The sequence below is a fragment of the Leopardus geoffroyi genome, chromosome B4 (assembly GCF_018350155.1).
Source record: "Leopardus geoffroyi isolate Oge1 chromosome B4, O.geoffroyi_Oge1_pat1.0, whole genome shotgun sequence".
In the NCBI taxonomy this organism is placed as follows: Eukaryota; Metazoa; Chordata; class Mammalia; order Carnivora; family Felidae; genus Leopardus; species Leopardus geoffroyi.
The window spans coordinates 13,735,790-13,749,316 of NC_059341.1; the positions used below are offsets into that span (position 1 = coordinate 13,735,790).

The 13,527-nt window shown below is 38.2% G+C and overlaps 1 protein-coding gene across 15 annotated transcripts in view; it reads right to left on the reverse strand.

Moving 5' to 3' along the window:
• Positions 1–278: 278 nt before the first annotated feature.
• The window catches only part of DCLRE1C (DNA cross-link repair 1C), a 70,325-nt gene continuing 57,076 nt past the window's right edge, over positions 279–13,527 (reverse strand). For all 15 annotated transcript variants that reach the window (XM_045464792.1, XM_045464793.1, XM_045464796.1 and 12 more), the window contains 2 exons: positions 13,293–13,387; positions 279–2,095 (listed from right to left, as the gene is read on the reverse strand). In XM_045464792.1, coding sequence (XP_045320748.1) covers positions 1,179–2,095; positions 13,293–13,387 — 1,012 coding nt within the window. In that variant the 3' untranslated portion in view covers positions 279–1,178. The remainder of the gene's footprint in view (positions 2,096–13,292; positions 13,388–13,527) is intronic.

Genomic DNA, 13,527 nt, shown 5'->3' on the forward strand with positions numbered 1-13,527 from the left:
TTTATATTCACTTTGCTTTCAGGCTGTAGAACTTGTAGGAGAACTCGTAAAATGGGATAACTGTATTTCTACCCCAGTCACACACAGTCTGGAGAGTACTTAAAAACTGGGAGTATCTGTGGCGTTAGAAAGAAGGGGTCAGTGCAGCAGGGTGATAATGCATATCATTGTTGGTTTAATTGATCTGCAAATTGATTTAGAGACTCCCACTTAAATTTGTTTTAAGGAAAATCTGTGCCTTTGCTTCCTTAATCTATAAAATGTCAGCATACCCAAAGTGTTGATGAATATTTGTTAATAGAACTTTATTAAACCACATATATAGCTGTACAAAAACATAATCCATTGACAGACTTTAAGGAAATCCAACAACTAGAACACACACTTTTGCCATTTCATTCTTTTCTTTTGGGTCCTAATTTCTCTCCTTTTCATTTTACCTTTGTGTTCAAACCAGCATTCAGAAGTGACCTTTTGAGATAAATAAGGGGCTGATTGTTTTTAAGAGTTTTTATGACCCAGGATGCAGCTATCTATCAGGGTGAATGTGCCATGGTGCTTGAGAACATTCTCTGTTGGGTGGAATGTTCTGTGTCAGTTGCACTTGGTTAATGGTGCCATGGAGTTCTTCCATAGCCTTGCTCACTTCCTGTGTGCTAATTCTATTACCGATAGAGGAACCGGTAGAGTTCCCAGCTCGACTGTGCATTAGTGTTTCTCTCTTTTGAAGCTGTTGCAGCAACATACACGTAGGATTGTGTCTTCTTAGTGAACTGGACCTTTTGTGAGAAATTTGTCTGATGGTAATGTAGTCGTTCCAGCTTTAAGTAGTGGAAGTATTTAGATATATTTTTCCAGGCTTTACTTTTAACCTGCCTGCATCATTTGAATTGAGTTTCTTAGAGACAGCATATAAAAACGTTCTGTTTCTTTCCCTGGGTTTTTTCTGGTGTGTGTTGACCACTTTCACTTAATGTAATTATTGATGTTTGGATTTAGTTCTACCTTATTTTCTGCTTTTTACCTCTATTTTTTGTTCTTTTTCCCCTTTACTGCCTTGTTTTAGGTTACATGAACATTTTTAAATATTCCATTCTGACGTGTCCATTATGATTCTGACCATTACCTCTTTGTGTAGGTTTTCTACTGGTTGCTCTAGAATGCAAGGTTTTTCATTTTTAAGTATCTGAGAATGAGCTTTTTCTTTTTTCAGTGACTATATTCTCCCCTGTTGCCAGCTTCTCATATAAATACTGCAAATGCTCTCCTTTAGGTAGCTCAGCTTCTGGTGTGGAGGGAATTTCAAAATCAGAGGAGCTCTGGGAATCTGCATTGGTGCTAAAATTTAGTAGCCTCTTTTCCTGAGGTATGTGTTTCCCACTGCTTAGAGTGGTTATTTCTCCAACACTAGGAGCCATATTTGCATCTTGATTTCTGCTTTTCAAGTCAGAATAAGTATCCTTTGGGCAAAGTACATTTTGTTCCATCTGAGAGGCAGGAATATTCTCTTTGATTCTTGGTCTATAGCTACCTTTGTTCAAGAAGGTAATATCCCCACTGTTTCTCTCTTGGGATGATAACAAAACAGTGTCCGATTGGCTGTCCCAGCCTTGACTCCCTTGTTCGGATATGTGTGTTGACTGAGAAGAATTCTGGGAAGAGATGTGAGTTGACTCTCCATCAGAGTCACTAAAAATCTTTGGCGACTGAGAGCCCCCTGCCTCTGTGGAAGAAGGGAGGTTTTCCAAACTGTCATCTGTGATTTCATCATTTCTTTTAAAGAACACTTCCCACTGTGGTACTTCTACATCAGCCTTTTGCTGATGATGTGTGAGAGCACCCAGGTCTTCTTGAGATGAAGCTGGGGTTTGTAATTCTTCTTCACCTTCGCTGTTGGATTCTTCACATTCTATAAAGTTTGCCAAAGGAAAGGTGTGCATACTCTCTTTGTACCCTGTGCTTTGTCTCTCTTGTTCAGGCTGGCTTGGGGAAGCTGCAGTCATCAGATACACGTCAGGGTGAAGAGTTAGCTGGTATGGAACCTTGTGCCTTAGTGGTAACGGCACAGGATCATCAAAGAGGTCATCTTCCTCCTCTGTGGGGAAAAACACAACAGATGTATGGGAAACACAGAATGCAAAGGGAATCAATTTGTGCTTTTAATTTAAAATCCAATTTGTAGCATGTAGCTGTAGTTTCAATTGGTGGAGCTGCAAATAACGTGTCCCTCTTATCTAAGAAAAAGGCCCCTTATTCTTAGCATAATGTGAACAATTTACCACCCTTCAACTAATGACAGACTTTAAGGTTGAGAATATTGATCTGTGTTCCCCAAATAAGGCCACAATGCCTGTAACAGTGTTTCTTAAACTTGGCTGAACATTAGCATCATCTGGAAAGCTTTTTTTTTTAAAAAAAATACAGCTTTCTATCCCATTCCAGATCTACTGAATCCCTAAAGGTGGGACCCAGTAATTTAATTTTCACTTTAAGTTCTGTATGTGATTCTGTTCATCAGCCAGGTTTGCAAACTGTATGCTCTGCAAAAAGTAGATCATGAGCTGGCTGATTTAATAAAAAGTAATTTTCTAGTTTTTACTGATATCTACTTGGTACATGTCATGGGCTGTGTCCTCCAAAGTTCCTAATTTGAAGCTCTGGCCCCAATGTCATGGTATTTGGAGATGGGATCTAAGATGGGATTAGTATCTTTGTAAGAAGAGGAAGACCAACTTCTCACTTCCCTTCTTCATGCATGGACAGCCTGTGGAAAGGCTCCTCAGTGTGTACTGAGAAGGAGAGACTGTCTGCAAGCCCGGAAGTGGGCCCTTTCCAAGAACCAAATCTGCTGGCACACTGACCTTGGACATCCCAGTCTCCAGAACTGTGCGAAATGTCTTGCTAAGTCACCCAGCCTCTAGTATTTGTCATAGCAGCCTGAGTCGGCTAAGTGCACACTGCTGGGTGACAGATACTTGAGGGGAATGCGGATTAGATCAACTTCAATTAAATGTGCCAAATGGGGTTTACTTTGAATAAGGTACATTTAGTGTCATGAACAAAGTCAACAAATGTACTTTTTTTTTTTTAAAGCATGTTGCATTAGCAATATAATGAGCCCAATTCACTTACTTTCTTTACTTATTTTTATTTTTTAGTGAGCAAGGAGGGAGAGGGGCCAAAGGGGAGAAAGAGAATCAGGCTCCCTGCTCAGCCCAGAGCCCCACATGGAGCTCAGTCCCACAAAGTGTGAGATCACGTCCTGAGCCAAAATCAGGAGTCGGATGCCCAATTGAGTGAGGCACCAAAGGTACCCCTCCACTTAAAATCTTAAAGTCAGGAAACCTTACTTGGAGAGTGAAATTACCATAAATTGAGAAGGCTTGTAACGGGGGAAAACAAGTATTTTCTTGGTCTTTAATGGCACCTGAGAAGGAGATTAAATGCTCATGAGACAGTCTATGGCAACTTAATTGTTCTAGTATTGTCTTATAACTACCCACCTAAAAAGATAAGTGTTCCCAGTGATACAAGGATGTAGCTAAACACTACATTTTTAAGAGCTGGTTTTTAAAAAATGGACCACAGAGTAGTCCTGCTCCCATGGATCATCTTGCTCCCACTTTCCGAAGGAGACAGGTCTGGAGAAGATGGGTTAACAATACACTGGGTCAAAACCAGATCAGTATGGTTCCTGGCTCTGTGTAATTCTTAAGCAACTATTTCTCTCCTTTTCTGAAAGACTTAAAGTGACTAAGATGTCTAGTACTATATTTGGAATCAGCCTGATCTCTAAGATAGGGGGCTTCATTTCAACATACAGATTATAGATCTGTTTTAGCCAAAGTTAACTTTTTAGGAAATATTTTTGTATCCTAAGTTTAACAGTATCACGGTGTGTTTCAGCTGTAAGATAATCTGTACATTTTTCCCATCAATCCATCTGTATGTATTGAAAAACAAGTTTCTATACTATACTATCAAGTTAATTCTGACACAGTGATTTCTCTGTGAAGTCGGAAAGGCATAGAACACTAAGAAGGTTAAAATCCTTAGTAGTATTTATACAAGCTGATAAACACACTTAAAACCCAATGTTAAAAAGGACAAATGTTATAATTCACAGATAGTATCTATCTGTGTCTGTATAACTTTGTATAATCATATTGGAGAACTGGACATCATCTCGCAAGCACCTTAATTTCTACAGTTTAACCCAATGAGAAGTGTGAAACAGATTTATGTACAATGTTGTTCATCACAATATTTATAAAAGTTAAAAATAGGTTGTTAACCTAAGCGTACAAAGATCCGATACATCATTATATAGCCATAATGCAAAGTATGCAGCTGTTAAATTGTTTTTGAACAATAACAAAAATTTCCCAATGAAAAGTTTTTCAGGGGCGCCTGGGTGGCTCAGTCGGTTGGGCGTCCAACTTCGGGTCAGGTCACATTCTCACGGTTCGTGATTCGAGCCCCTAGTCGGGCTCTGTGCTGACAGCTCAGAGCCTGGAGCCTGCTTCAGATTCTGTGTCTCCCTCTCTCTGGCCCACTCAAGCTCTGTTTCACCCTCTCTCTAAATAAACATTAAAAAAATTAAAAAAAAAAAAAAAAGTTTATTTTAGCCTGTGTGCATCTATCTGCTCTTACAGAAGGTGGTAGACAGCCCTTGCGTAAGCTGCCCTGGTCCCGACTTCAGGACTGCTGTCCACCTCTTTTTAAACACATAAAAAAAAATTTTTTTTTGAGAGAGTGCAAACAGGGGAGGGAAAGAGAGGTGGGGGGGGGGGGGGCAGGGGGTGAGACAGAGACTCCCAAGCAGGCTCCATTCTGACAGCCCGATGCAGGGCTCAAACTCAAACCCTGAGATCATGACCTGAGCCAAAGTCAGGTGCTTAACAGATTGAGCCCCCCAGGTACCCCATTTTTAAGCATTTTTAATGTCCCTCTGAGTTCTGTAGATATTTATATATATGAAGGAGGGGGAGGAAGTACATTAAAACGCTATTCAAAGTAACTTAGAGTTGTGAGGTTGTATATAACTATTTTCTCAATTAGCTGCCATGGGTAGCTGCTAATTTATAAGAACAAAAACTGATTTTATAAAACTGGTCTAGGGGAATAATTGTAATAGCTGATAACTAAATTATGTAAAGATTTAAAAAATAGCACGAAGCGCTTTATTGAAATGCTTTTCAAAGAGGCTGACAAGGACTCCTGGGTTTGCCCCAAGATTTGAAAGTAAAGAAACTGGAAAAACTGGTCAGCACACTAGAAAGCACCGCAGACCTTAAAGCACTCAGGATGGAATTCCAAAGTCACTGACACATGTGGACTGAAGCGAACATGGCCCCGGTTGCTTACAAAATACATCTGCAAACACCTACTAGAGGGACTGATGCCAAAGAGTTGCCCAGAGACCTAGACCTGTACAAATAAAAGCTATAAAAATTACTATATTGACAAGGAATAAAAACACTAAGGAAGCAACAAGGAACAAAAGGAAAAAAGCTAAAACAATAAAATGGAAAAACAAACATCAATTTGAAAACTCAAACTAGTGGCCCAATCAAAAAAAAATACATATTCAACAAAAATGTGTCATCTGGGTAGGTGCATAAAGGGACAAAATGTTAAGCTAAAAATGATTTTGTTTTCAGCCAAGAAAGAATAGCAGGAACTACGTTTTACCTCCCCTCTGAAACAACTAAAAAACCAGACAAAATATAGCAAAGGCTCTCAAGAAAGTAGACCTCAGGCAGTGAAGGACAATGACACCTGAGCGTGGGAAACAAATGACGTGAGTTCTAAGACTGCCCTGGTTCACTTGGTGACTATTTCCAGGCAGGAAGGGTACACCCAGATAGAGCCCATGGGCACTTTAGTCGAGGAGGTGACTGGGAGTCAGGAAGCCAAGGTGGTTGGAGTCTACAGAGCAGAGGCCCGGAGAGGCCCCTCTAGCATTTGGCAGACTCATCAGTGCATCCTACTGAGGTAACTACTTGAGGCCAGGGTGCCTGTTCCCAACAGCCAGAGTGGAACCCCTCTATTCACAGGGTGTCTGTAAGGGTACTAAAAGGGCCTTGCCTTAGGAGTGGGGAGAGTTCATTCCAGACTAAATGCTGCCCTGCTCCTACCTAACAAAGATAAAAAGCAAGACAAAAGGATCAAACTGTTCCAAGCTTCGAAGCCAGTTAACTACATGCCAGAACAAAGTGCATGAATATTTTTAGAAATCCAAAATTATGCAGAACCTAACAAGGTAAACTTCAGAAAATATGGCATCCAACAAAATATTACCAGACAAACAGAAAGGGGAGAAAATACAGTGAATAAGAAAAAAGCCAAAATCCTGAAATGATCAAGAAAACATGGGAATAAATCTTCATGATCTTGGATTGAGCAATAGTTTCTTAGGACAGCAAAAGTTCATGCAGCAAGACAAAAATGAAATAAATTGGACTTAATCAAAACTTAAATTTTCACACTTCAACAGACGCCATCAAGAAAGTGAAGACAAGGTGTAGACTGGAAAAGAATATGTGCAAATCCTATCTGACAAAGGGGATATACCCAGAGGATATAAAGAAATCTTACAATGTAATAAGACCAATAATCCAATTTAAAAATGGACAAAAGATGTGAAATGGACATTTCAGCCAAGAGCATCAAAGCACATGACTTAAGCTGAAATCAGTAGTGAAATGCAAACCAAAACTACAAGGAGATGCAACTTTATATCCACTAGAATGGCTATAATCGAAAAGTATGAGCTACAATGCAGAGAAATTGGAATCCTTATAGATGGTGGGAGCAAAAAGTGTGTTCAGTTTGGAAAATAATTTCTCCTTGTTAAAAAATGCTAAAACAGATTTATTGTGTGTATGTTACAGAATAAATGTGCCTGCCCCCAAATTCCTGTGTTGAAACCCTAATTCCCAGTGTGTTTGCATTTGGAAATGGGGACTCTAAGGAAGTAATTAAAGTAAGTTCATAGGGATGGGTCCCTGATCCAATAGGATTAGTGTCCTTATAAGCGACATCAGAGAGCCCTCTCCCCCTACCGCCCTCTGCCTCCAGCACATGCCTTTCCCCAGGAAACGGCATGTCAGCACACAGCACCAGGACAGTGGCCAATAAGCCAAGCAAGAGAAGAGGCCTCAGAATGAAACCCACTTTGCCAGCACCTTGATCTTGGACTTCTAGCCTCCTGAATTATGAGAAATGTCTGTTATTTAAGACACCCAGTTTGAGGTATTTGTTATGGCAGCTCAGGCAGACTGAGACCACCCTCCCCACACTCACCATAACTAGAAATTCTACTCCCATGTTATTTACCCCAAATAAAATAAATCATATGTCCACACAAAGACGTGTCTGCAAATGTTCAAAGCAGCATCATTTATAACTAAAAAAGCAGAAACAACCCAAATGTCCATCAACTGGTGGATGGATAAATAAAATGTGACCAGAAAAAAAAAAAGTAATGATACATACTATAAGACAGATGGGCTCTGGAAACATGCTAAGAAGCCGGGCAGAGAAGACCAAATGTTGTATGGTTCCATTTACCTGAAATATCCAGAAGAGACAAATCTATAGATTTAGTGGTTGCCTAAAGCGGGAGGTAGTAATGCGGAGTAACTTGAAATGGGCAGTTTCTTTTTGGAGTAATGGAAATGCTCTGAAATTAGTGGCAAATGGCTGCACAAGTCTGCTAGTAATAATCATGGAAGTGTTCACCTAAAAAGAGTGAAATTTATGGTATATAAATTATACTGCAATAAAGCTTTAAAAAACTGGCAGGTTAAAGAAAAAATAAGTATTGTGGGGTTTTTAACAATAAAATGTATGACAATAATGGCACAGACTGTGAGGAGGAAGTGGGACCAGTGTCTTAAGTTTCTTATACTGTATGATACTAGAATAATATTTGTCCTAACTTTTCACTCTGGTAGGTTAAAGATGTATACTATACACTACTAAAATAGTTACTGCCAGTAACCAACAAGAAATTAAATATAATCTATTGTTACTCCAACCAAAGGAAAGCAGAAAGAAAGAAGAAATGTAGAGGGAACAAACAGCAAGATGGTATATTTAAAGCTGACCATATTAGTAATCTCATTAAGCATAAATGGTCTGACCGAGCACTCCAATAAAAAGACAGAAGTTACCCGATTGGCTATAGAAAACAAGACCCAAAATGCTGCCTATAAGAAACCCATCTTTAAATATAAAGACAAATTAAAAATACAGAGATGGAGAAACATATACCATACTAACTAATCAGAAGAAAGTTTAGTAGCTATATTAATATCTGGTGAAGTATATTTCAAAGGTAGGAATATTACCAGGATTAAGAGTCATTTCCTAAATATAAGAGGACTTAATCTTATATGTGTGTCCCTGATAGCAGTGCTTCAAATTGATGAAGCGAAAAGTGATCGAATTACAAGGAATAACAAACCCACAGCTGTAACGGGAGATTTCAACAATTTTCCCTCAATAATTTGCAGGGCAAAGTAGACCAAGGAAATCAGCAAGGATATGGAAGATTTGAACATTATCAGCTAACTTGACCTAACCGATATTTGTACACCACTCCACCCAATGGCAGTATATATAGTTCTTTCAAGTACAGTGAAACATTTACCAAGACAGACCATTATTCCAGACCACAAATCTCAGTAAAAATCATAACAGCATTTTCTCTAACCCCAAAATTAAATCGGACAACAAAATTATCTCAGGAAAATCCTCCAAAATTCAGAAACTCAGTAACCCATTTACTCTAAATAATCCATGCAAAGAAGAAATCAAAAGAAAAATCAAAATATTTTGAATTGAATGAAAACACAAGTCAAATCTGTGAGATAACAACTAAAGAGAGAAACTTATAGCACTAAATGCCTGTGTTAAGGGACAAAAAAAGTATCAAAGCAATAACCTCAGCTTCCACATTAAGAAATTTAGAAATGAAGAGCAAAATAAACCAAAAGCAAGCAGATGAAAGAAACAAAGATCAGAGTGGAAATCAGTGAAATTGAAAACAACACAACAAAGAAAAAATCAATGAAACAAAAAGCTGGGTTTTTGAGCTCAGTAAAACTGGCAAACCTCTGACTGATCAAGAAAAACTAAGACACAAATAATGTCAGGAGTGAGACAGTTGTTATCATCAGATACTACAGATATTAAAAGGATAACAAGGGAGTATTGTGAACAAGTTTGTGCCAAAAAATTCAACTTAGGTGACATGGACAAATTCCTTGAAAGATATAAATTACCAAAGCTTCCTCAAGAAAAAATAACCTGAGGGGCGCCTGGGTGGCGCAGTCGGTTAAGCTTCCGACTTCAGCCAGGTCACGATCTCGCGGTCCGTGAGTTCGAGCCCCGCGTCGGGCTCTGGGCTGGTGGCTCAGAGCCTGGAGCCTGTTTCCGATTCTGTGTCTCCCTCTCTCTCTGCCCCTCCCCCGTTCATGCTCTGTCTCTCTCTGTCCCAAAAATAAATAAACGTTGAAAAAAAAAATTTAAAAAAAAAAAAAGAAAAAAGAACCTGAATAGCCCTTGACTTATTAAACAAATTGAATTTGTAGTTAAAAACCTTCCTGCAGAGAAAACTCCTGGCCCAGATGGCTTCATTGGTAAATTCTACCTATCATTTAAGAAAGATATACTGCTAATTCTTTATAAACTGTTGCAGAAAATAAAGTATGAAGAAACAATTCACAACAAGAAGGCCAACAGTATCCAGATACCAAAAGATACCAAAACCCCAAAAGATATTGCATGAAAAAGACAAAACAACTTTAGACCAATATCACTCCTGAACACAGAAGAAAAAAATTCTTAACACAAGTTTAGGAAATCAAGTTGAGCAATAGCTAAAAAGGATAATACATCACAACCAAATGGGGTTTGTTCCAGAAATGCTAGGTTGGTTTAATACTTAAAAATCAATCATTGGAATTCACCATATTAACAGACTAAAATAGAAAAACTGTATGATCATCTCAATAAATGCAGGAAAAATATTTGACAAAATCCAATATCCGTTCCTGATTTTAAAAAGTCTCTGAATACTACTGATAGAATGGACTTCCTCCATGTGATAAGAAACATCAATGAAAAGCTCACAACATCATACTTAAGGGTGAAAAAATGAATGCTTCCCTCTCCCCCAGTCCCCACAAGATTGGGAACTAGGCAGTGACATCAACCTTTGCCACTTCTATTAAATATTATAGTTGAAGTCTAGCTAGTTCAATCAGAATAAGAAATAAAAGCATCCAGACTGTAAAATTATCTATATTCAGACACACTATGATAATCTATGTAGAAATGAAGTAGAATCTACCCAAAAAATCACTAGAACTAGTAAGTGAGGTTAGCAAGGTTGGAAGATACAAGATCAAAATACAAATATCAATTGTATTTCTATATACCAGTAACAAATTGAAATGTGAAAAGGAATATAATGTACAATAGTATCCAAAAAATGAAATATCTAGGGATTAATCTAACAAAAGACATATAAGACCTATACACTGAAAACTATAAAATAATGCTGAGCAAAGTCAAAGACTTACATAAATGGAGAGAGATACCATCTTCATGGATCTGAAGACTCAATGTTGTTGTCAATTCTTCCCAAATTTAATACAATCCCAAACTCTGTCTAGTGGACATTTTTCTACAAATAGCAAGCTGACTCTAAAATTCATATGGAAACATGAAGGACATGGAATAGCCAAAACAACTTTGAAAACTAACAAAATAGTTCAACCACTTGTATCACTTCAGAATTTATAAAGGTACAATAATCAAGACAGGGCAGTACTGATGTCAAGATAGAAATCATGGAACGAAACAAAAAGTCCAGAAGTAAACCCTCAATATATTGTCAATTGGGGCACCTGGGTGGATCAGTCAGTTGAGTGTCCGACTTCAGCTCAAGTCACGATCTCACAGTCAGTGAGTTTGAGCCCAGCGTCAGGCTCTGTGCTGACAGCTCAGAGGCTGGAGCCTGCTTGGGATTCTGTGTGTCTCTCTCTCTGCCCCTCCCCCACTCACACTCTTTCTCTCTTTCAAAAATAAAAACATTAAAAAAAATTAAAAATATGTTGTCAATTGACTTTCAAGAAAAGGGCAAAGACAATTCAGTAAAGATTAACTCTTTTCAACAAGTGGTTCTAGAATGTCTTGAATGTCTGTAGGAAAAAAACAAATACCAAAAAACCTTGAATATGTAGTTAGCACCGTATACATAAAAATAACTAGAAAATGGACTACAGACCTAAATGTAAAACCTAAAACTACAAAAATCTCTACCAGATAATAGAGGAGAAAATCATCTTTGTGACCATGAGTCAGGCAAAGAGTTCTTAGTTAGCTACAATACAAAAAAAAAAAAAAAAAGGTAAACATTAGTAAATTGAACACCATTTAAAATTTCTGCTCTTCAAAAGACTCTGCTAAGAGTCTGATAAAGCATTTACATCCAGAAACTCTCAAAACCCAACCATAAAAAAGCAACAAATTGGAAAAAAATGGATAAAGATTTAAACAGACGCTTCACCAGTGAAAATACATGGGTGGCAGATAAGAACATTAAAGATGTTCAACCTCACTAGACATTAGAAAAATACAAATTAAAACCATGAGATATCACTGCACACACATTAGGATATCTAAAATTAGAAAGTCTACCCACACCAAATACTGGCAACAAAGTAGAACAAGAGAACTGGCAAGAATGGAAAATGGTCCAACCACTATGGAAAACAATTTGGCAGTTTCTTAAGGATACAACTACCGTATGATCCACTCCTAGGTATGAAAGCATACATCCATACAAAGATTTGTACTTGAACGTTCATAGTTTTATTTGTAATGACCAAAAACTGCGAACAACCCGAATGTACAAGAGGTGAATGGATCAGCAAACTGGTATATCCACACAGTGGAATACTACCCATCAGTAAAAAAGAAACTACTGATACATCCAACAATATCAATAAATTTCAAAATATGCTAAGTGAAATGAGCCAGACATATTGTATGATTCTATTTAGTATAAAATTCTAGAAAATGCTAACTAATGTACAGTGATAGATAGCAGATCGGTGGTTGCCTTGGCATGGAAGAGGACAGCAGGGGGTGGGGGACAGCTGGGAGGAATTACCAAGTGCCATAAGGAAACCTAGGGGTAATGGCTATTTTCCTGATCTTAATTATTGTGATGACTTCTTATCAAATTGGACACCTTAAACATGCAATTTATAGTATATCAATTATACTTTGGTAAAGCTTTAAAAAAACCCTACAATTAAGTTTACATGAGAAGGATTATACGATGCCATACATGATAGATACAACATCTAAAAATACACCTGGTTTTCTAGAATCAGTACTGGAATTTGCATCTAAATGTTTTTGATTTGATTCTAAATGAGAGGAAATGCTGAAATGGAGATGGGAAAGACAGGACTGGATTCGAATCCCAGCCCCATCACTTATTTCTGGCTAGGCCTTGGGGGTACTTCCTTCACCTCTAAACTTTAGTCTCCTTGTTAGTAAAAAGTGGGATGATACCCCTTGGGTGGGCTGAAGTTTAGCTGTAGTGTATGTAAAGGACCTAGCACAATACCTGCCATAGACAGTAGTTGTTTAATAAATACAATCCTGTTACCTAATCTGTTTGGTCATGTATTAGCTACATGGTACAGTAAGTGACTTTCCGCCAAAGCAATGCAAATTCAGAATCCTAACCACAAAATCTGGCTGCTGTAAAGCAGCAGATCTTTATTTGGAATCTCAAGTTCTAAATTCCTCAGAGGTTACCTCTGCTCTTCCCTGGAAAATGAAAGTAGCAATGGAAGAAGGTGACAAAGTACAGAAAATCTGTTCGTATAAGCTCTGCTGGTCAGTCTGGTTGGAAATGGCAAGAAAAGTTTCCACTGTCAGCATTTACTAGTATCTTGAAGGAAATCTCCAAGATTAACAGCCCAGCCTGTCCTTATGGCCTATACAAACCACAAGGCCTACTTTCAGAAAGCTGAGAACACCATTCAGTATAGGCACAGTTCTCTCTGTCACCCGTTTTAAACCTGTGAAGGAGATTGGACTCCTGATTTCACAGGCTGGAGAAAGACAAAGCACTTCCTGAGACCATGGTAACAAGTCTGAGTGACAGCAGTCCCAGGCCCACCCCTGCCCAATGCTGCTTTCACCAGGCCAGAGTAGCCTTGAAACCCACACCTCTGAATCCAGGGTCATTTTCTTACCTGAGTCTAGGTGAGTTTTTCTAGCTCTCTTCAATTTTCCAAGTGGTTTATACTTTGGCTCAGTACTTTGGGAAGATCGGCATAAAGGCTTTAAGCTGAAACGAATATGAACATTATTATATTTTTCCTGTTGGGAAAGCTACTGGAATGTAAGCATACTTTATAGAGATTATAAAAACTTGGCCATGGGAAAAATCATGTAACTACTTTTAAAAACCAAAGAGCCATGTTTAAT